Raw genomic sequence first — 23,789 nt, forward strand, 5'->3', positions numbered from 1 at the left:
CCACATTGTGTATTGTGTTTAGACCACATTATAATATTGTTGAATTGGTTGTAACGAGAAATTGACAACATCGTTATTTCGTTAACGTTATGCCACTTGTGGTTGATACAATGCATGGTTTATTGGGGTTGAACAACCATATGATGGTTGTAATTTGTTATAAAAATGAACGATGTTTATACTTAAACATAACCATGCATGCAATACAGGATAAGGTCGAAAACTCACGAGCTTTGGTTGTGAAAATATCACAGTTCCAAGAGCTTTTAGACTCGATTTTATTCTGCATATTTTGTAAAGATGTGGCTTTCTGAAGCTTGTTTTTGTAGCAACTGAAAGGAGGTTTTTGGTGGGGTTTTGGAGGCCACTTCTTGGTAGCAAAGAGCTTGTTTGGAGCGGGATTTTAGAGGCATTTTTCTTATTATACTTGTAATTTTGGGAGAATAATAAAGAGGCCACTCCCTTAGAGGTAGGACCCAAAGTCGTAGACCACACTGGAAAAACTTCATTATCAATTGGTTTTGTTCCTATTTTCTTCTTGTCTCGATCTTCTATATTTTTTTAAGTTGAAACTTCCTTAGGTCCTTTACACTTGATTTCAATTTATTAATTTCACACTTAAAGCCAGTTTAGTCTAATCATACACACTAGAATATTTTTATGAACCAAATCACTTTAAAGGATCCTAGATCATAGATGGTTCCAAAGAAGAGTTTGCATGTGGAACAAACCATTTTGGAAGCTCATTCTCTAGGAACAACTCTCTCCCTTCTAAATGATATTCATTTCAATGTGAGTTGTAACTTTCATTTCATGAGGGAAGAATTGAAAATGTTGCCATTATCGGTTGCTCTTGTGGGGCCAAATATTCTTGCACCTCTACTTCAACCTCTTAGGTAGTATTGTTCAAATTTCCAAACAAACTCCTAGAAGTAGGTTATGCATTTACGTGTGCCTGAAGAGATTTTTAATTCCCTAGAGCTTTTGTTATGATTATATGTTTCATGCTCCCTCTACTTATATGTTATTTTTACAATAATTTACAAAGTGGTCATACGTGTGGAAACTATTATATGTGAAGGGATTCACTCATAGTCCAAAACGTACACACATCCTTCCCACTTCCACACATATCCTAGCATAAGAAAACTAGCCTAGCTTAGTCTTGAATCTATCAATGAATCTTCCAATGGAATTCTCAATTAAGGATAGTTATGGGCCTAAGAAGTAGGCTTGAATCCAAAGCATTGAATTCCAATCTTCTTTTAATTCAAAGAGGAATGCATAAAAACCCCCGACACCTAAGAATGTTTGGATCAGACCGTTAATTAGTGCTTGCTACTTGCATTTTAGCCAAGCCTCCATTTATTTGGGTGACAACCATATCCTTATAAATATCCAATTATAGCGCTCTCTAAAAAGGGGTAAGCCTTCTTTAAAAGAACATTGGGAGGGGTATCCATGCTAAGAATCTAATCTGGTTTCTTCATGAAGCAAGGAGAGTCTTTTTCGCTCAACGTCACCCTCTTGGCTATCATCGTTAATATTGTTTTGACTTTTACAATATCAAATGATAAGTGGAAGGGATAGTCAAAGTTTCTCTCCTTCGATTATCGGCATGGCTAGCTCATAAATACCATAACCCAAAACCTAATCCTAGAGAAACTATAGCTACCAATGCATAATCAAATTAGTTTTAGCTTTTAAAATTATGGTTGTAACAAACCATAATGGTTAGTCTCTAGTCTAAAGATTGCACTAGAAATTATTGCATATCATAACATCCCTAACCTTAAAATTCTAAACCAACTCTACCTTATTAGATGGAAAATTATATCTTAAAACCCTATGAATCAACACCCAATGTCAAAATGTAGTATTCTGCTCTAGTAAAATACCAAATACTTAATGGTGTTGAGTTGCATGTTTAAATAACTCTAGTAAAATACCAAATACTTAATGATGTTGAGTTGCATGTTTAAATAAATCTTTAATCTAGTGCGTCAAAAGGTAGAATTACTAAGGACATTATATATGGGGCCCAAGAGGCATAACATTGAGCAATTTGTCTTATAAACCATATTTGTCTTCCAAGATGGAAATTCCTTATAAACCTTATCAATCACCATTGTCTTAGAAGACAAGAAGGCATTGTGCTATTGCAATAAAAGGAGGATTTCTTTTGGACATCATATAGAGAATCCAAAATACATGACATTAAGAAATGCCTTATAAACCACCTCTATCTCACAAGACAAGTCCGAGGAATTATTGTAGACATCATATAGAGGGCTTAAATAAATACTAGGAATTACCCAATGAATCACCTATGTCCAAGGAGATAAGAATTAGGAGAAACTACCATAGACATCGCATAATGGATTAGCAAGGCATGACACTAAGAAATGCCTCATAAATTAAATATGTCTCATGAGATGAGAAGTGCAACAATGCAAAAGTCACCAAGAAACACAGATAACTTGTAATGAATGACACTAAGAAACGCTTTACAAACCACTTTCATCTCACAAGAGGGAAAGTGCCACCCATGTCTTACAAAGTGGAAAATGTAAGAAGCCAACCAGGCATGACAATGAGAAATGCCTTGTAAAGGACCTAATCTACCTATATCTTACAAGATGGACTCCCTAGACATGACATTACAAAACAAAGAATTTTATTATAAAGTTATTGTGTCTCACAAGATATTAATACACTTACAAGAATGAGGAGGTTTACAACATTTCACTAGAACGATGAGGAGGAAAGTAATGGTATACCATTTCGCTACAAGGTTGAAGAGTAAACTAATAATAAAAGGTCTACAATTATTATGAATATCATATACAAAACAACAAGAAGTATACAAACATAAAAATATATTACCGTTGATTTTGATGTGAAACATATTTTATGATTTATTCTTGATAAAAAAATTATTAAGTTAATTCCACATTCAATACTGTTAGAATGCCCACTATTCAACAATTTATTAGAAATGCTAGAGAGTCAAAAGTGTAGAAAAATCCTAGAAAACCACCGGAGAACCGCAAAAAGTTCCCCTACTCTTTGAAAATATATAAGCACAAATGAAAATGAAATAAAAAAACCCACTCCATCCCTTTCCTTAAACACCCTTGGCCTCTCAAGCTAGAAGTATGAAGTGCTATCTCCAATACCATGTAACTTTGCTGGCTAGAAATATGAATTGCTATTTCCAATACCCTGTAACTTTCTTGGCTAGAAATATGAATTGTCATCTCCAATACCCTGTAACTTTCTTGCCTAGTACTTGCATCTACAATACAACCAGCAATTACCTATGTTCAAGACTGAACCAGCATTTTGAATATCTTTCTATGCAACCAGGGGCTTCAACAGCCAAATGTGCTCTTGAATAATTTCAATGCCCTTGAGTAGCGGAAGGTTATTTAGATCCGAAGGACTTTGGGAAGCATCCAAATAAGTAAAGTTCAATTCGATCAACTAATAGTGGTTCGTTATTCAAAGCCAGAGTTTGATATTTGCAGGGCATTTGTTATTTAGAACTCTCCTGTAACAGACTACAGGGCCAAACTTGAACTATGCTTGTAAAACTAATGTTATATTGCATTATACAGCAATCAAATAACAAAGATATCAGATCATACAACTACATTTTCCAAAGAAATACTAATTCTATTTTGGGATTTATAGCTATAAAATACCAAAGCTCAGAATCATGAGAAAGATTATAAATCCCCACCTTCTTGCAAGCCTCGTCGTATCCCAAATCTGCAACTGGGATTTTCATGGGGTCTTTGGCATTGGCAGTCTTGTATTCTCTGAGTTTCTGCAGAGTTTCTTCTGCGTCTACTTCTTCGGCGGGTGAAAGGTAGACGAAGGCAACTGTGGCGCCCTCCAAAGCAAAATGGTAACACACCGCTCTCCCAATGCCCGAATCCCCGCCCGTCACCACAGCCACTTTTCCCTGAAAAAACACCACACAATATCCCCCCATCATTTTAACATTAACAGACCATTCATCTTCTACACTCCATTCCGACCTCAATAATGATAAGTTCAGTTACTGGTTAGGTTAGATTACCTTCAGTTTTTCTGCAGGTTTGTAATGCGGAGCCACTGATATGGGCCTCGGCTCCATCAAGTGCTCTAAGCCTGGTTGTGTCTCCTGGTGCTGAGGAGGGAACGCCATGGCTATCTCTGCTAAAATCTTGCAGCTTTACTAGAGCTGCCTGCCCTTCGCAATAAGATAAGTTAGTGCACTGCCCTTCGCAATAGGATAAGTTAGTTTATTTTGTTAGGTCTTCATGTGGTGCTGTGGTGCTCGATGAGTGGGCAGGTCTGTGCCACTATGTTCAGAACGAGAGCTGCCATTCTTTCCCATTGGATACTTTGCTGACTGCATCTGGTGGTACACTGGCACAGTTTGAGTGGGTCCAACAACATGTATTTTTTATAAGATGTTGAGTGGGTCTAACAACATGCATTCATTCTTTTATAACAGGTTACAGGCTTGAATGCAAAGATAATAGAGTAGGTTTCCATGATCTTGTCTAACAACATGTATTTCTTTATAACAGGTAACATGTTAGAATGCAAAGAGAATAAAGTGTGTAGTTGTCATAACCTTACAATATTTAGGTTTCCATGATCTTGTCCAACAACATGTATTTCTTTATAAGAGGTAACATGTTAGAATGCAAAGAGAATAAAGTGTGTAGTTGTCATAACCTTAAAAATATTGTAGAAGAAAAGATTTTTTCATTATTATACTACCAAATCAAATGGTGTACATCACTACTTCGTCTTTATCATGTTGCCAATATGTATGATTAAAGTTGTTATAATTAAACTTTTCTTCACGGATAGCATGTTTAAAATCATGTTTTAAAGGGTTTTTGTGCATGTATAAGTTATTCGAAATCCTAGAAAACAAGGTAAGTAAGCCAAATAACTTTTATCCAGGGATATTGATGTTTAGAATCATGTTTTAAAGGGTTTTGTGTTTGTATAAGTTATTTAAAATTTTAGAAAACACGATAAATTAAATAATGGATAATATATGGTAGGAAGGATATAAAAATAATTAGTATAATCATATTAAAAATATTAATGTGGTTGATATAGGTGAAGGCATTATAAATATAACTAAATAAACTATTGCAAGAAAAAAAAACTATTGTAATAGAAGAATGTCTTACTAATGCACACATTTATGTGATTAACTATATATATATAAGTTATGGGTCAACGTTAACTTGAGAAAAAAAAAGGAATTACACATCTCATTGTAAAATGAACCATTTTGCTAAATAAAATTTGATTATATATTAATCTCATCATCTAATTAGAATATGAACTTATTAGAATTGGAATAATCTCAAATCCCTAGGAAACTGGTGCGTGGAGAGACAGTGGCACGAATCTAATTTAACTTGCGAAAAAAAAAAGGAATTACACATCTCATTGTAAAATGGACTATTTTGTGCAATAAAATTTGTTTATATATTAATTTCCTCATATAATTAGAATACAAACTTATTAGAATCGGAATAATCTCAAATTCTTAAGAAATTTTAAAATTTATTAAAAGGCAATGCAACCTAACAAACTCTGTAATACACTATAGTGCTTGATAAGCATTCAGACAAAGCATATGTTGAGCATATTCCCTTGAGAATCAATCTAGGCAGTCAATTAAAAAATTAAAAAGAAAGTCAACAAGTCCTCATCCACCTTAAGTTGAAAATAAGAAGCCTTCCGCAATTATTTGTATATTGTATTGAAAGAGTATTTAGATGTAATTATTTTTAATATTTGTACTTAAAATTTAGTGTTTTTATTGATTTGATGGATTATGATATTAAAATAAACTGTGTATTAATCTTATCATATCCTCATAAAATTACAATAATTATTGTAGCCATAGTAAGAGCAATAGTAAATTTGAGTATATTCACAATGGAAGTATATTCATAAGAGAAGGATAGGTAAATTTGAGTGTATTTATAATGGAAGTATATTCATAAGAGAAGGATAGGGGCAAGAGGTATTAGAGGTATTAACTATAAAGAAAGGAGTTACCTTTCTTAAGTGGGCCTAATCATTAAGAGCGTGTGTTTCCTCCTAAGAGGTCACAAGTTCAAAACCGGACGGGGTAGAGCATGTTTGCCTTCATAGACTTAACACTCAAATTGCTATGCGGAAATGGGTCTCTTGTTCCACAAACAAGGAAGTCTTATACACCAATTTGGTATCTAGTTTTTCTTAATTGATAATAATAAGATCCAAATTGCCTATTAACTATAGAAATAAGTATGTGTCTCTCACATGTACCCATAAAAGACAAACAAAACATGAATAGTTCATAAATGAACAAATCATGAATAATTCATTTATTGCAAAAATCATACATGTAAGAGGGAAATTGGAGTCATCTTAGCAAGATTCATCGACTTGCTCTACAAATAAGTCAAACTTTAGTTGTTCTTCAAAATCCATGTATGCGTGAAGCTCTGAAATAGCATATATGGAAAGAAAAAAATGGCAACTATATACTAGTCAATTATATAGGTGATTGATACTTGCGTGAGATTGTAAAGCTTCTCGGGCCAAAGGAAAATTATTAATGAATTCATGTTTCAAGCGATTAGTGATGATTACAATTGACAAAAATTATCAATATATTGAGGCTCCAAGTACTTGTCAATTATATACTGAATGATCTTTAAGAGAAGGGGCTTGTACAAATGTGTTTGCTCAAGTTCTATGAATAATTTATTTGTTTTGTAAATTGAATTCTTTATGAATAATTTATTTCTTTTGTAAATTGAATTCTTTATGAATAATTTATTTCTTTTGTAAATCGAATCCTTTATAACACTAATGTATATTTTTCTCATTATTGGATTAATATGGTGGTGTGATATGTAATATTAATATTTACACTTTAACATGGCAGTGACCTTTTTGTTTAGATTAGTTTTTTCCATTAATATTAGACATTCGGTTAACCATGAAATGTATTATGTGGAATTGGTAAATAGTTTTATGATTTAGTATGTCATTTTCTGTGATACTATAATAAAGATAATGTATAACACGCTTAAATTTTTATATTACATTTTAATTTTTAATGCCATGTGATAATTGTGGAAAGGGATTCATAATTCATCAAATTAATGCATTAAGATGAGGCATTTCTCTAGAAGATCTAACCATGGATTTTGAAATTGTGTCTTATAGATGGTTTATAGTATGGCTTTCTCGAAAATGTTAACCTTGCATTAATACAAGTACTTCATTGTCGACATGATATGTCAATCATCTTAAATATCAAGCATTGTTGATACATATTATTTCCCAAAATTTGTTCAATGGTTACCTAGGCATATCCTCTAAGTGGCAATGGAACATAGGGAGGAGAACGCATAGTGAATATAAGGTAGTGTCACCATTTTCTACTAGTCTGTAGAGGTAAGGTAGCACTTTCAACATTTGCACAACTTTGTTTTTCACAATATGCTACTAGATTCCTTTGACTTGTGATTGAGCTTCTTTCTCCTATGATATTGACTTAGATCAATGCAATGAACTATCAGAGTGACATGGAATTTGTACATCAAAAGGTCCTAACATGTTAAGGGGATCCCTCATTTGACTTACATTTTGTTTTCTTATAATTTGTTTCATGTTTGAATTGTCTTGTTTATAGTGGACGTTTGTGGTAGTATCATCACATACAAAGAGAGACCCCTTAGTTAAATCATATTTTTGTTATTATTTATCTTGTCCTAACCATTGCTTTCTTATCTTATGGATTTTTCAACAAAGGCTTTGCGATAGGCTTATGCTTTGGTGATGTAATTTCTCATCATAATTTCCCAAACATATACTAAAATTCTTAGTGTTTTGGTTTTCTAACATTTGATTATCAATTTTCTTTCAGATATATATTATTGCAAAAGTTTCAAAGTAACGACGAAGTCAATACTGCATGCTAATGTTGTGATAACAAATCAATATTAGTTTTGTTATGTGAATTTGTGCATTATTTGGTTTATACGGATCGAGGATCACTATATTTGGTATGCCATATATTTTCTTTTCATGATGGCCTTGTTCACCGTAATTTTCCAATGGGACCTGTAGTGGTTGTCTCATACCCTCAGAAGGTTGTAGTGGCATATCAAGTTTGCCAATATTCTTCTTCTATCAATAATTGGTGAGGAAAAAGCTTAGAAGATGAAGGTAATAACGTTCATCATATGTTGAAATTCAATTGTAGCTTCACATCAATGCAAATAGGTTTAATGGAATTTGTTATGGTACATTCCTTGGATTGAAAGTGAGTCATGTCATGTTTGCCCAAATCCTTGTGTATATGTGAAAATGGTGTTCCTTCCCTCATTAAATTTTATTTTATATTTCAAATACTACTCGAGAAATAGAGTAATGGGGACTTGGAAAAAGAAGTATGGCCTCTTCAATTTATCTATCTTTGAACTTTTAGAATCGTTGGTGCTTTGAAAAATGAAATATGTAATTTATCTAGCCATCATTTCCTGGGTGCATATGTGGAAGAAATGAGTGACATTTCTAAAGCCAAAGGGATCATAGAGGTTAAATGAATGAAGACATGCCTCATAATAGTGGCAACATATTGAAAGATAGTAGTTTTTATAACATTTTAATGTGTATATTGATAAGCATTTTCAAGACCTTAGGTTTGTTCAATGTTTTCTCCTTCTCATGCCATTTTATAGTCCTCGAAGAAAATGGTTTTTATTATGCCCCACTCAATTGAAGATTTAGGCTCTACAACATGTAATTTTGACAATTAGTTGGACATGAGAGATTGTAGCAATGTTTTTATTTATATTCAATTAAACGAAGAGAACTTGTGCATTTAAGTCTAACAACTAAAGTTTCATATATACTTACAAGAAAATTTACACTATTTGTGCATAACATGGATGTTTGTATTGAATGTATTAAGGGGTTTGCTACAATGTAAGTTAACCTAATGGAAATCCTATCATATTTTCACACTTAAAAACAATGAAAATGGCTCTAAAAAGAAGCTCTTACTTTATCATTATAAGAACAAAGGAAGTGACATGAAAATAACATGATAGTTTCCTAATCTGATAACTTTGATTTTGAATATAGTTTATGGATACCTCGTAGGATCAATCCATATGCTTCTACATACAATCCCTTGCTCTATAATTGTATTCAAGAAGATAAACTATCAATCAAAACATCCATATAATTCCAATTAACAAAGATACTAAATTGCTAATACTATGCTCAACAAGTTATGTAATAGAGATTAATTCTATGCTAGAAATATACACATCAATACAAGAAAGTGAATGGGAGTTTTCTACCTCGAGAGAGGGCTCCTACTCCTAAGTGCTAATCGCCTTAGAGAATGTTTATGCAACTCTCTTGAACTTTTGGATCAAACTTAATTTTTCATTAGTGAAGAGATCAATGTTTTTACAACTATGTACATAAGTACTCACTCACATTTCAAATATCCATCCACTAGCTAGCCAATGATTAATTCTCATTACAATATATAAAAGATATTCTCATGTCATTTTAAAAATAAGAAAATGAATACATAATTTCTAAACTAGTAACAAGTATAATAAAACTTAACAAACATCAATCCCCTATACCTCATCTTTCTAATTGAGGCGAGGGATTTTGTTAGTTTCCAATACTTGATCCATGTCGTAGACGGTTGATCTAGTTGTAATTTGTTCAAAATATGAGTTCGATACTATTCACATGTACTTCACATGATATTGGATGGAAAAAACAACAAATAGAGGACAATATACTTTGTATAGATGACATGACTAGCACCCAAGATATTCATGAAGCAAGCCTAGTTCATAACACGGTGTTAATAACAAACTAAACATAGCCTAAGATCCTAATTGTAGACAAGAAAATAATTAATGAGCAATCCCACATATCTAAGAGTCAATTACTAATAGATAATCATTATGTAGTTAATAAATATTTTAAGGTAGACAAGAATAAGTTTTGAAGGGTTAAAAATATACCATATAGGAGACCCATCATCTACCCACTCCAAAATTATTGCATGCCCTCATGCAACCTACTATTCAACCCGACTAGAAAACCTAAATGAACATCACTCCAAATGTATCTTGGGTGACCAAAACTCCTCTTAAGAATAAAAACATAAGTTTCTATCCACTTCATTTTATTGAGCTAATTCATTAATTTTATTGTATGAGTATTTTGTGATCTTAAACCAATCACCAATCACTTTTATCCTTGGCCCACCTCATGTCTACAATTTTGAGGTTCTATTGTCATTTTTTCCTCCACCATTCAATTCCTTCTTAGCACATCATCCTCTACATATCTAATGAAATGATAGAGATATTTTTACGCATCCTTGTGAGATGATATGGGATTTTCATATGATCATTTCTCAATTTTTCCCTCACCCTCAATGGCGGAGCTAATGTTTCTACTAGGAAAAACTTGTACATGTAAAAATAATGAGTATCATACTCTACCTTTCTCAGTTGGTGGTGAAGTTCTTTCTCAATGATATATTCACATTCAATATGCTTATGTGCTTGAGTTACCTAGACAATAAATATAGGCATTCACTCAACCAAACATTTCTATCTTCTTAACCAAAAAATTGAGTAACTAGCCTAGGTCTTATGGAATTTCAACATAGTTTGGCAGTGGTATACCTCATCTTATTTTCCTTTACCTAGTCTAGATCTCCACCTTACCTTGGAGCCAAACTAGATACATTTTTTCCATTTCTTTAAACATTTCTTTACTCCATAGTTTTGTACCCCATCATATCTTAAGTACTTTTTTTATTGTCTCATATGAGAATTATGGTCTATGTCTTAGCTTCATAGATTATCATTTCTTATGGGTCATATGATTTATCTATTAAATGTATTAAGTCCAATATCACAACTGTTTTGAGAATGCACCTTGCTAGATATGCTTGAGACAACAACATGGGTCTATTTGTTTACTACCTTTGCTTCCATTACACCTCTAAGTAATTTTTCATTTGAGATCTTGTTATTTATATCTAAAATCACCATTTTAGTTGTTATATTCCCCATGGGTCTTTCTTTTGTTTATGTATCTTTCCTTATTAGATTTTCTATTCTCTTAATTATAATTATGGAAGAATCAATATTTGGATTTCACTATATATTTAGGCTCACTTGTATTTATGGCATTCTGTCACCATATATGTTTATCCCTTTAATTTTCCTCATTTACATGTGCTTCCATCCTATTGAATCATTTTTCCATACTCTATGAGTCACGATATTAAATGTTCATTATTTCCTTGTTTTAAGAAGTTTTTTCTATTATCCTCTTTCCTTCCTCAAGAAGATTGTAGTTTGATCTCTTTTGATCTTGATTATGGGATCACCGATAAATGTGACTTTCCTTTGTGATTCATGTCATATCACATAATGGTTCTCCAAATCCAAAGTATTTCAAGTACCTTGTTAATTTCTTGTAAATCTAGTAAACAAATAGAGTTACAATCATCACCATCATATTATTATTTCATGATGATTGACATAAATATGGTCAAATAACATTACTAAATAAGCATAATATTCTCAAGAATCATGAAATACGATAGCAAATTATTATTACATAAAGCATAATATTTTTTGCAAGTAAAACCTTATGACAAACCCTATAGTATTTCCCATTATTATTGGATGGTAAAAGTGTAAACTTATGGATACTAATTACAACACCTATCTTAGTAAGGATATTTAGTGAAACATGCCAAAAAAAAAAAACATCTCTAATAATTAACCTTAAAACCTTTTACATAAAACTCAAAGTACTCAAATTAATACACTAAACTAAACAAAATATAATATCATAATAAATTACAAAATATTATATTATAATCACAAAACTACATTAAATTATTCTAAAATAAATATAGTATTATAATAAACAATAAAACCATCAAAATTCATCACTTACAATATCTTTTCCTTTAAAATATCAATTTCAAAAATATATTTAAGTATATTATCACTTGAGTTATGTAAAATCTAATTTTCTTATATAAATAACTTAATTATCAACCCATCTTTCGATTTCATTTTCAACGAAAATTCAAAATTTTAGCTTATATTAAGTTTGACTCTCACATTAAAAATAACTTATTTATCAACCATTTTTTCAACTTCATTTTCAACTAAAGCATTTATCTATATTTTAAGATTATTTATATAAAAGTAAAATAAAATTTATTAAAAAAACCAATAATTACTTTTTAAAATAAGTTATGGAAAATTATAAATATATAAATTTATGTTAAACATAATTTAAATTTTTTTTCTATATTTCAATTAAAACTCAATAATTTTTACCAGAAAAATAAAAAATATGAACTCTAGTTAAATTTAAAAAAGTAAAGTCTATGAAATGGTGACAGGGCATTCTATTAAGGTATTCCATGATGTGAAGGTTATTAGTTAGAGAGCTTGTGAGCAAAATTCTATCCATGCTAAGGATTGGTGTGGGCTAAGTTGAATGTGATCCCCAAGTGATTCTAATAACTTAGATACCCTTAGGTCACATCTACTTAAGCCGCAAGTCATGAGTGCAAATCATCTTAGGAATCACATAAACTAACTCGAAAAAATGAATTTATTTAAAATAAAATATTATTTCAAAATCATATTTTATAAAATAAGACATCATGTAAAGAGTATAAGTATTTTTATAAAAATAATAATAGTAAATTAAACATTTTTTTAGAAGTATAGAATTTTTTATTTTTATTTTTTTTCCATGAAAGAAATATTATGTTTTAATTTTCAAAGTAAATTATTTAAACTTAAAAACAAAGTTCAAAACTATTTCAATAAATCTTATCATGTGATTTCTGGTAATTAATCTTTTTAATCATGAAGTAAATTCAATTTGAAAAAGACACAAATTTTAAATAAATATTTTAAAAATTAACATATAAATAAATATTTTAATATTTTAAAAATTAACATATAAATAAATATTTTAAAAACCTTTAAAATATTAATTCCTTATTCCAAAATAAAGAAAGAAAGAAATAGAAATTTGGAATAAATATTTAAAATGTTCAAATTAACAATAAATTTAAGGAAATTAAATAGATAAATAAGAAATTATAATAGTTTTTAATTAAATAAATGAGAAAATAATAGAAAATTTTAAATAAATATTAAAATGTAAATATAAATATTTAGATATTCATTTTACAGTAGAAATTATAAAAATAATTTTTTTTATAATTGAATTTTTTTTTAAAAGGTTATAAGTTTAAATCTTAAAAGTATACATATTTTTATAGATTTTAATAGTGAAATGATTATGTAGAAATGAAATTCATGTTAAAAATGTTAAATATATAAAATTAATGTTAACTTAATTGTGATTTTAAAATTAAATTAATTACCACCTTGATCGGGTGCCAACTTGTGGGATGTCAGAAAACGTGGTGAGGGCTCTCCACTCTACACACTCTTCGTGACATGGATAAAAGAAACATCAGAAAACGTGGTGAGGGCTCTCCACTCTAAACACCCTTCGTGACATGGATAAAAGAAACATCTGGCATCAATTCGAATTGTATTGTAACTCGATGGCATTAACAATGAATTCAACGGTTGTGTACTAGAGGAATTGATGGTGGCCTAAATGGTGGTGGTTACCATCCATGTCAAGGCGTTTACAATGAAATCCTTGACGTAGTGGACCACCTACAACAAAATTTGTGGTCAACGCATGATTTGCAAGAGCAGTTAGACCAATTGGAAACTTGGATTGCTTACATGGAGGGCAACATTCATTGTAAGTTCAAACCTTCGTCTCTTCTAGGGTCAATTATAGAGGGTAATTGATGGGTTGATTGATCAGTTGGAAACTTGGATTGCTCACATGGAGGGCCACATTCATTGTAAGTTCAAACTTTCGTCTCATTCATTGTAAGTTCAAACCTTCGTCTCTTCTAGGTTCAGTACTAGAGGATAATTGATGTGTTGAGTGTTTTTTGTGTTGCTTGTTTTTTGGCAATGACTATTGATTAGTCATTCTTTCTATGTCAATATGTCATGTACTTGGACATGTCCCTGTTGACCAATAAATCTAGCAAGAGTGAGGCCAACAAGTTTTTGAAAGAACCTTTGAAACTATATAATCTTTTAAAGTAATGAAAATCTTCAACTTAAAAAAATAAAAAAATAAAATTATTATTTTCATAAACACATTTATTATATTTAAATAAATAGAAATTAATTTTAAAAAATGTAAAAAAATTATAAATATATATTTATAATTTAAGTAAATTAACAAGCTAAAAAGATGGTAAATAGAAATAAATAAAGAATACAGAAAGAGCGTAGATAAGAAAGGAGGAAAATTATTTATTCATTAAACTTCTTGTATGATAAAAATTATAAAATTTATTATAAATTTGTATATGTTATTAATAAATATTATTTTGATTGATAAAAATTTAGTTTTTTATACACAAATTAATATCTATATTTAAATATGTTATTAAATTAATATAGATTTATGTTAACTTCAAATTTATTAAGGTTATTGGTAGATCCAGAGTTAAGATAATCTATGTTGGTTTTGAAAAAGAACATTCATAAAATATTTTAACTATAAGCAATTTTTTATTTTCACTGGTTTTATATAATATATGCATACTTGGCATTGAAATATTTTATTTATAACTCACATTTTCCACATTAAAATGTGAATACACGCCCCCTTATAAATAATAAGAAAAATAAAAACAAAAAAAACCCTCCACACAGATTGGATTAAAAATTTGTTACTCAACATGCATATTGACATATTTCATTTTTGTTATTTTTATTTTTAAAATATTATATATCAACTCAATATTAAGAATGAAATAAATCAATATAATTTAATAAATAATTTTCTATTACTATTTTTTTATTTGTTAATGTAAGTATTATTTTGTTATTTTTAAATGTAATATTAATTGACAACATCTCTCATAATAAATTGTAAAGATTTTCTCCACACGAAAACACCATAGATAAAACTCACACTAAAACAAAATAAAACCATAATTGAATCCCTTTATCACTAGAAGATAAATAGCGCAATGAAAGACAAAAAAGCCACATCCAAAGGAAAGGAGAATACAATTGAAATAAAGAGAGTGTGGATACTGAATCTCACATTTATCTTCCCCTCCAAAACAATGTCAAAATTAGAAATATCTCATAGATATATGATACTAAAGTACTGTTTTTCTATTTTCTATTTCTTTATCTAAACTCGGTTATATATTGTGCCCTGACCAACATAGATCAGAGGTAGGTGCAACTATGCCAACCCTTCAAAGCATTTTCTTTTCAACTTTAAACACTTTTAGTTGGAAAGGTTCACTTGGTTATATACTGTGTTGTGACAACACAAATGAGAGGTATCTGCAACTATTACAGATCTTTAGAACATGTCTTTTCAACTTTAAACACTCTGTGTTAGAAAGGTTTGTTGGCTCCTCATGACGCAACAAAGTCTCGAACCTCTATAATTATGATAACCACCATTAAAACTATCATTTCGGGTAAAAAATAACATGAAATCCATAGAACAACTTGATTGATTTAATGTGTAAATACCAACCAGTAGAATTTTATGCCATGTGAGAGCTCCATATAAATTATTTTATTTCATCTTCTGTAAACACCCTCTGAAAATATATGTATCTTCCTATTGCATTTTCACATTCAAAGGTAGCAACATGTCAGGCCAAGAGTAACTCCATGAATGAAATTGTGTTTTGCATTAAGAGAGACTATGAATATATACAAGGAGAGGGAGACTATTGGGTTTGATCTCCCAATGTCTCTTCATCTTCTAACTTCCTTTATTTTTTCTATTTACAATATTTACATAAGTTTCCCTAATCCCAAAGATTAGGCGTCAACATTCCCACCCTTAATCTGAAGGGATGTTGGTGAGTCCAAGCATCATTTTGAATCTTTCAAACTTTTCCCTTCGAATCTCTTTGGCCAAGATGTCTACAATCTGCTCATTTTTGGAACATTTTTTTAGGTGGATTTTTTTAGCCTGTTGTAATGCTACAACCACCCTCCAAAATTTTGGCATGCAAATTTCGGAGCTTATCTTGGATCCTGCGATCGATCATCCTTGGTCACTTGTTGGTAAGATTATGATTTCAAGCTCCCCTCCTTTATCTTAAGAGTTGTCTGTGTTCTCACCCTAATGCAGTCTGTGTCATCTTTGAGCATAGGGGTTGTTGTTTGTCATGAAAAGGCACTGTTGTTTTGCTTTAAGGGAAATCATGTGTGCATGAGTGGTTGCCATCCAATAGACATGTTTCACACTCACTTCACACACTCTTGTCACCAAGGTTGTTGCATCAAGAAAAGTATGTCTTATGAATTCTGGATGGCCTACATTGTGTCACTAAGTGTCTGTGTGCGATCATAGTCGAGCCCTATCACTATTTACATATGTGCCATTGATCTCACACTTAGCCATTTTCCCGAGCAACATAACCTCATCTAGCTTCCTGGAATTGTGCGCTTTGCTTCTGCAACATCAAGCTTCCTCCATTTCCTGCTGAAACCCCACAGTGTGTAGAAAACCCAACCTCCCTTGCCTGTTGAAACCCCGCAGCCCGTAGAGATGCTAGCCAACATTGCTCTCCAAAAAAGTGCAGAGCAATCAGGAAGCCAACATTTCTCCCCAGAAATATGTAGAGCAAACCAGCTGCACTAGACTAAGAAATTGCATAGATATGTCCTCCCAGGACCCCCATCCCACAGCAGTGTCTTGTGCCTTAAAACTGCGCAGTGTTGTCCAAGCTACCCTGTCTTTCTTGCATGTAGAAACTGTGCAGACGAGCCTCCCAGGGCCTCATTCCGATAACAGTCATTGTCCGCAGAAATTGCACAGATCTACCTCTCAGTGACTACAGGAAAAGGTGACATGCTAATATCACTCCCAAGGAGTTGAGGAGAAGGAACAATAGACCAAGTAATGGAAAATATTAGGACTGCACGCAAACTCCGTCAAATGCACGATCATCTTAAGGGTAAGTATCGTAAGTAAAGAACACCTTTCGAAGTACACCTCTTAGTTGAGTTTGCAGGACTGCTTGTCATTGTAATATCATCCTATCCTCAGTAACATGCATCCGCACAAACACAGAAAGTCATTTCACGTGTTTCCTCTACATGTCTTGCTTTCTTTTAACTCGTTTGACCAACTATCATCCTCGACATGTTGATTGTTATGTCATGCTTGTGACCTTGTTATGGTGATGTTGAAGATTTGTGTTTGAGTTGTGTTTGCTATTTAAACATCTATCTTACTCACACACAATGTTGTAAGCATTGTCGCGCAAGTGTCTTCACGATCGTCCGAAGGTCTATCCGAAGTGTAGCACTTGTCGCTCTCACCATTTGACAGTCTCGCAGTCAGTCACATTAAGCATATGTTGTCTTGTTGGTTCGATATGTCCTGTCATCAAGTCATGTTGAGTGTGTGTTCGCAAGGTCATGCATACACAAGTTCGCTCGCTCATACACTTAACCATTTTGCCAAATATCTGTCGACCAGACCACCCTCCATCAGCCCGACCTCCACTGAGCTATACTACACAATCTCAACCCTCAGTGACCAGGCACTACTGTCCAGAATTGCATAGAGCTTGAGGCTGCCTCCCAGGCAATCTACACTATGCAATCTTGGAATCAACTATATTGACTGTCACCCAGAACAATGTAGAAATTTCTCAGCAAGCCATCTCAATATGTGATGCCCGCAAACAAATCTATCAAGCTTCCCGCTGGTCGCAGAGAGTTTGATCGGGAAGTGACCTCGGGCTTCACTCCTCCAAAAAATTGCGCAGAAGATGCCAACATGCTCGCCTCCGCTGACTAAATAAATTGTGAATACATGAAGGAAAGGCACTCGGTTCCTGTCACTGCACTGTCTACAACATTTGCACAGTTTTGTTAGCCACTCACCTTGTCAGTTGGCCTGCTTCTCCTCCTAAAAACTGTGCAATTTTCATGGACTGCCCCACACCCCGCTCAGCCCAAAAACTGCTCAGAGATGTCTTGCAAGCCAACCTCCCAATTCTACACAGTTTTGGCTAGCAATATCCCACAGACTGTTGGCAGCCTCCCTGGAGAATCTGTGTAGTTTTCACTGCCAGTGTCATCCCTGCTGCCTGCACTTCCTCCACATAAAATTTGCGCAGATCTTCCCTTCAGCCAAGCCAGATCCCATAGAAAGTCACTGTTGATCTGGACTTCCAATCTCAGAATCCCAATGACCTCTGTGCAATTTTCCTTGACAATTCCCAGAGCCTACATCCCGGCCTGAAATGTGCTCTGCGTAGTTTCAAAGCCTTGTCCTCTCTCCTAGTCACCTAAACATGAAAGTGCAAGATGATGCATCATGGTAGACTAGGATATTTCTGGATTTGATGGTGTCTCATCATGAGTGACTACAGATACGTGTGTACATGGATGAGACATGACACAACGTTGAACGGGATGAACAAGGAGTGCATATGAGAAAAATTGCTCATGGTTGGACGAACACACGAAGCATACCAAGTAGCAAGCAAAGGAAACACATGTGCTTGCGTGCAACATCAAGCGAACACCAAGACCATCAAAGACTTCGCGCACACCTTGCCATACATAGGTGAAGGTATGATACACCAAGAGCACATTGATCACTCAGCAGCACGGTAGCTCGACATGGACACCACCACCAACATGAACATACCACCTCTGTCGTGTTGAGTCATGTCATGAGTCATCTCGGCCACATCACTATTGTGGGCCATATTGTTGTAATCAATGTAATGTAACGTGGAAGTCCAAGAGACCCACATGTAAAGTTGAAGGGTCATGTAAAGTTGAAGATTCATCTAAGTCAAACAGTGATGAGGGAAATCGAACAGTCACAAGGTTCAGTTTCACCCTTGGCTATGTATACCCCTCATTTGTACATGCAAAGGACTTTTTCACCTTGGCTCCTCCCACATAGCCTTGAGAGTCTATAATCTTTTCTTTGAGGGGTGAGCAATGGCTCCAATGCCCCGCCATCGAGGTTAGCGATGTAATTTTGTATAGATGTGTCTTGGAACTTACACTTAATTCAGAAGCTTGTTAACAGGCCATCACGTTTTCACACATGTATTATATTCATTTGTAAGACTCTTCTTTGGATGCTTGTAATGCATGTTTCTTTAACCTGTATTAAGATAGTTGAACTATTTTGGTTGTTTTAGTACATATGTTATTGGAAATGTGTTGTATCATGTGTTAATGTTGTCTTACCCATGTGGGCTATCCCGTCGGACACTCGATAGATTCATTCTTGTAATCTTGTTATAATGCCAGTGGCACTCGTGTGGAGTATTCTGTTGGGTGTTGTACATGATATCTGTTCGCCTTGTGTTTGTGACTACCATATCCGTGTGGACTACTCTACTGGAAGCTATGCATGTCCTATTGTGTTGTGTGTCTCTAGTAGAGTTGGGACTAATCCCTTTCAACCGGAGACTCACTTCCACCCTCTCCCTCTATGGTGAAAGAACTCTGACACAAGCGACACTAAGCACTCACTAGGCATGTGAACCTCACTTTTCGGAGACAAAGTAAACCACTCTCATGTGCTAAAAAGAAAGAGCTAAGGCATATCTTTAAGATAATGGAAACCAGTCCATCGTACTGGATGCGACTCCTACACCAAACAATGTGTGGTCTAGTTAGGACTTGATACAAGGGAGATCCCCTAAATGTTGGTGGGTCTAGTACCATCAACATTTATGTTGCTAGAAGGAGGGCTAGATGACAAGCTGAGTACTCACATCTTGTTTTGAATCTTCACACGTCTATCATGGAGTTTGTTATAGTTCACTCTCCAAAATGTTTGTCCAACAAACATAGCTTTCACATCGAGAGGGAGTTATGGGATGAATTTTCAAAACTCAAGTATGACGGTGAAGGCGAAGTGGCCTAGCCTGAGCACTTAGATGACTTGCATGTGCTCATGGATAACGTGGAAGGTTTTAATGAAATAGAGGTTTGTTCGTTGCTCGCACACACACTTCACAAATCCCCAGAACGATGGTGCTGCAACCTGCCTCACAATTGTGTGCACTCATTTAAGCAGTTTAGTGATCTAATCGAATATGTTTTCCATCATTTTGATCTTGAAGCTCTTGACAAAAAGATGTTAAAACAATGGAAGGCCCCGCATGAACCGCTTATGGATTTTTGGAAGCTCTTCCGTTTAATCATGTTTGAAGCTCTGAAAAGTAAGATGAAATTCCAATATCTCATGGACAGGTTTGAATATTTTCTTACCAAATCACTCTGTCCCAAAATGAAGATAAAGTTCAAACCCCACTCAGCATACTTTAGTGATGGAGCTGTGCAATCACAAGTGGACACAGTCACCGTCACACATGACTGTCTGCCTTCCTCTCATCAAACAACTCCACCCCTGCAGAGTGATTTGGGAGAACGTGAACACATGTCTGTTCAACTGTCACATCCTCCAACCCTCACTACTCTTAATTTATGTGCAGATTTGGTTGGGAATCTTGTGGGTTGTCATATGCATTTGTTACCTCAACCTCCATCTTTGCATTATGTTGATCCTCCAGATTGCATTGTCTTGTGTTCTTTCATTTCAGACTCTACACCTATTGTGAACGAGGATCGATCCATTGACGAAGTTGATGTTGCACAACCAGCATGTACTGTCATTTATGAAGAGTATGACCGAGCATCTAGGCATGAACCCATGATGAAGGATTAACTCCTTCTGTTTGTGCCTCCTTCAATTTTTCCTGACATCTTTGATGATTCTGGTATCTGATTTTCCTTGTGTAAATCCATCCATGGATGCATCTACTTCCGATCATTCGTAGAACACACTTGATGTTAGTCCATCATTTGATAGCAGAGAGGACAAATATTTCATTGAGAATCCACTTGACGTTTCATCTACCTTTTCCATAAATGCAGAGTGTGAACAGTATTACTTCTCATCTACCCCTCTGTATGATTCATCAAATCATGAGGATGCCAACAAAAATCCTAAATTTTCTAATCATGGTTTTCATGATATCTGTACTTCTTCATTTGATCACGATGTTGATTCACTCATTGTTAATCTTTCCAAGCCACTGGTCTCCAATGATCTATCTATTGACGAAGTGGAAACCCTGCAGGCTGTCAAGGAATTTCAGCCTGAGCTGATGGTTATGTCAGGCCCTCGCTGTCCTAAGGTTAGTTCCGCTTCCAATCAGAAAATTCTTGAAACACCCAAGGCTCCTCATCACTCATCTATCTGCATTGAAGATCAATCCAACACATAGATTTCGCTTCCCCCTCTCGAATCACATGATCCCATCGCTTATGCACTAGAGGAATCATTCATAGCAAGCACACTTGCAAGGCGTAAGTTGTCTCTTTTTCTCATGTTTGCTTGTTTGTCACAATCAAGAGAGTGCATATGCTTATCATCTGTACACAGTGTGTCACAACACCATGGTAAGTCCACAGAGTGTTTGTCTTGTGCTTTCACTCTTTTCTTTTCTGTGGACACATTTAAACTCGGAGTGTGTTGGTCTTCATTGTTATATCTTTCATGTTTGCTAGTTTGCTCAACTATGGTTTTCGTGAACCATGCCTTCACCAACATGGGTCAGCCAACGCGACTGTGGCTGCATTGGAAATATCACTTCACGTGAGTAGGCCCATGCATGGTTTAGTGTAGGAGTAGAAGTAGTCTTTTTTTCTTACTTTGCTTTTATTTTTGGTTTGCATGTTTGTTTGCTTACTTACTTGGATTGGTTTGCTTGCTTACTTACTTTTCTTACTTGTTTTCTCTCACTTTGCTTCTGCTTTTTTCTTTTTTCCTTCTTTGCTTTCTTTTCTTGCTTGTACCCGTAGGTTAGCCTCTCGTGAAACTATGTTTGGCTCTCGAGACAAGCTGGGAAAATCTAAGAGGACTTGTATAGCTATCAACATCCGGTTATATGTTGTCCTCTCTCTTTATGAAGGACTTGTTGTCTTCAATCGATGATGCCTTGACGGAAAATACGTTTTGTTCAAAGTGAGTCTTGGTGAAAACACTAAGCTTGCATTGTTAGCTAGTACCACCTACTCTAATCAGTTCTTTTTGGTTAACCCTTGTTAGTGCATTCAAATAGAGTAAGGTGAGGGGGAAAACCTTAACAAGTATTTCAGAGGTATACATAACATACTTCTCTGAAGGAACAACCTCTTCTGCTCTCAATAAGTCGGGATCCATCTTCCACATCTAAAATAAATAAGTGCCTACCAATAGTTTTTTGAAAAAAAATAAAATTGAAAAATGAATCAGGCGAATGAAGAGAAAGGCTTCCTGTGCAGAGAGGTGATGCAAGTAACTCCGTCAGGGTACTGACCAGGCTCACTGGCAGCAAAGCAATGCTTGTGTTCCTGTGTGACTCCGCCAGGGTACTTTGACAGTTATATTACTTGTGCATCGATATACCCCTCATCCCCAATCGAAATAACTAAGTTGACTTGGCTTGGAATGTGTGCTGGCCGATCCAGAGAATGGTAGGGACTACATCTTTCACCCAAGCTAGTGCAAAAGCCATCACGATCTAAGAATCGAACAATACTTTTAGAAGGGTTAGACTTGCTTTTCACGAAACAAGGTCCATTCAGAGAGCTGGAGTTCTGCCAGTGTGTCGCCAAGTGTTGTAGCGACTACAACCACCCTCCACAATTTTGGCTCGCTTGAAAATTTTGGAGCCTACCTTGGATCTTGCAATCGATCATCCTTGGTCACTTGTTGGTAAGATGATGACTTCAAGCTCCCATCCTTGATCTTAAGAGTTGTCTGTGTTCTCATCTTTATGCAGCCTGTGTCATCTTTGGACATAGGAGTTTTTGTTTTACTTCAAAGGAAAGCATGTGCGCATGAGTGGTTGTCATCACATAGACATGTTTCACACTCACTTCACAAACTCTTGTCACAAAGGTTGTTGCATCAAGAAAAGTATGTCTTATGCACTCTGGATGGTCTACATTGTGTCACTAAGTGTTTATGTGTGATCATAGTCGAGTCATATCACTGTTTACATCTATGTCACTAATCTCACACTTAGCCATTTTCCAGAGAAACCTAACCTCATCCAGCTTCCAAAAATTATGTTCTTTGCTTCTGAAACCATCAAGCTTCCTCCCTTGCCTATGGAAACCCCATAGTGCGCAGAAAATCCAACCTCCCTTTCCTGTTGAAACCCCGCAGCCCACAGAGACCCCAACCAACGCTGCTCTCCAAAAATGCGCAAAGCAGTCAGGCAGCCGTCACTACTCTCCTAAAATGCGCAGAGTAGTCCAACTGCACTACACTCAAAAATTGCATAGAGATGTCCTCCAAGGACCCCCAATCCTGTAGCAGTGTCCTGTGCCTCAAAACTACGCAGTGTTGTCCAAGTTGCCATGTCTTTCTTGCATTAAAAAACTACGCATATAGGCCTCCCAAGGCTTCATTCCGGCAGCAGTCATTTTCCACTGAAATTGCGTAGTTCTACCTCGCAGTTGCTATAGGAAAAGGTGACATGTTTATATTAGTCCCAAGGAGTTGAGGAGAAGGACCAAGAGACCAAGTAATGGAAAAGATCAGGA

General features: G+C 34.4%; 1 protein-coding gene across 1 annotated transcript in view; it reads right to left on the minus strand.

The window, feature by feature from the left end:
* LOC149161002 (glucose and ribitol dehydrogenase-like) overlaps nt 1-4,327 on the minus strand; it is a 66,720-nt gene extending 62,393 nt beyond the window's left edge. The window contains exons 1-2 of the mRNA XM_089435464.1: nt 4,088-4,327; nt 3,746-3,970 (exon numbers count right to left, since the gene is read on the minus strand). Of these exons, the coding sequence (XP_089291590.1) occupies nt 3,746-3,970; nt 4,088-4,195 (333 nt within the window). The 5' untranslated portion in view covers nt 4,196-4,327. The remainder of the gene's footprint in view (nt 1-3,745; nt 3,971-4,087) is intronic.
* Nucleotides 4,328-23,789: the final 19,462 nt, after the last annotated feature.

The sequence above is a fragment of the Pinus tabuliformis genome, chromosome 5_2 (genome assembly GCF_031772625.1).
Source record: "Pinus tabuliformis cultivar Carrire ecotype Pingquan chromosome 5_2, CPIR1, whole genome shotgun sequence".
In the NCBI taxonomy this organism is placed as follows: Eukaryota; Viridiplantae; Streptophyta; class Pinopsida; order Pinales; family Pinaceae; genus Pinus; species Pinus tabuliformis.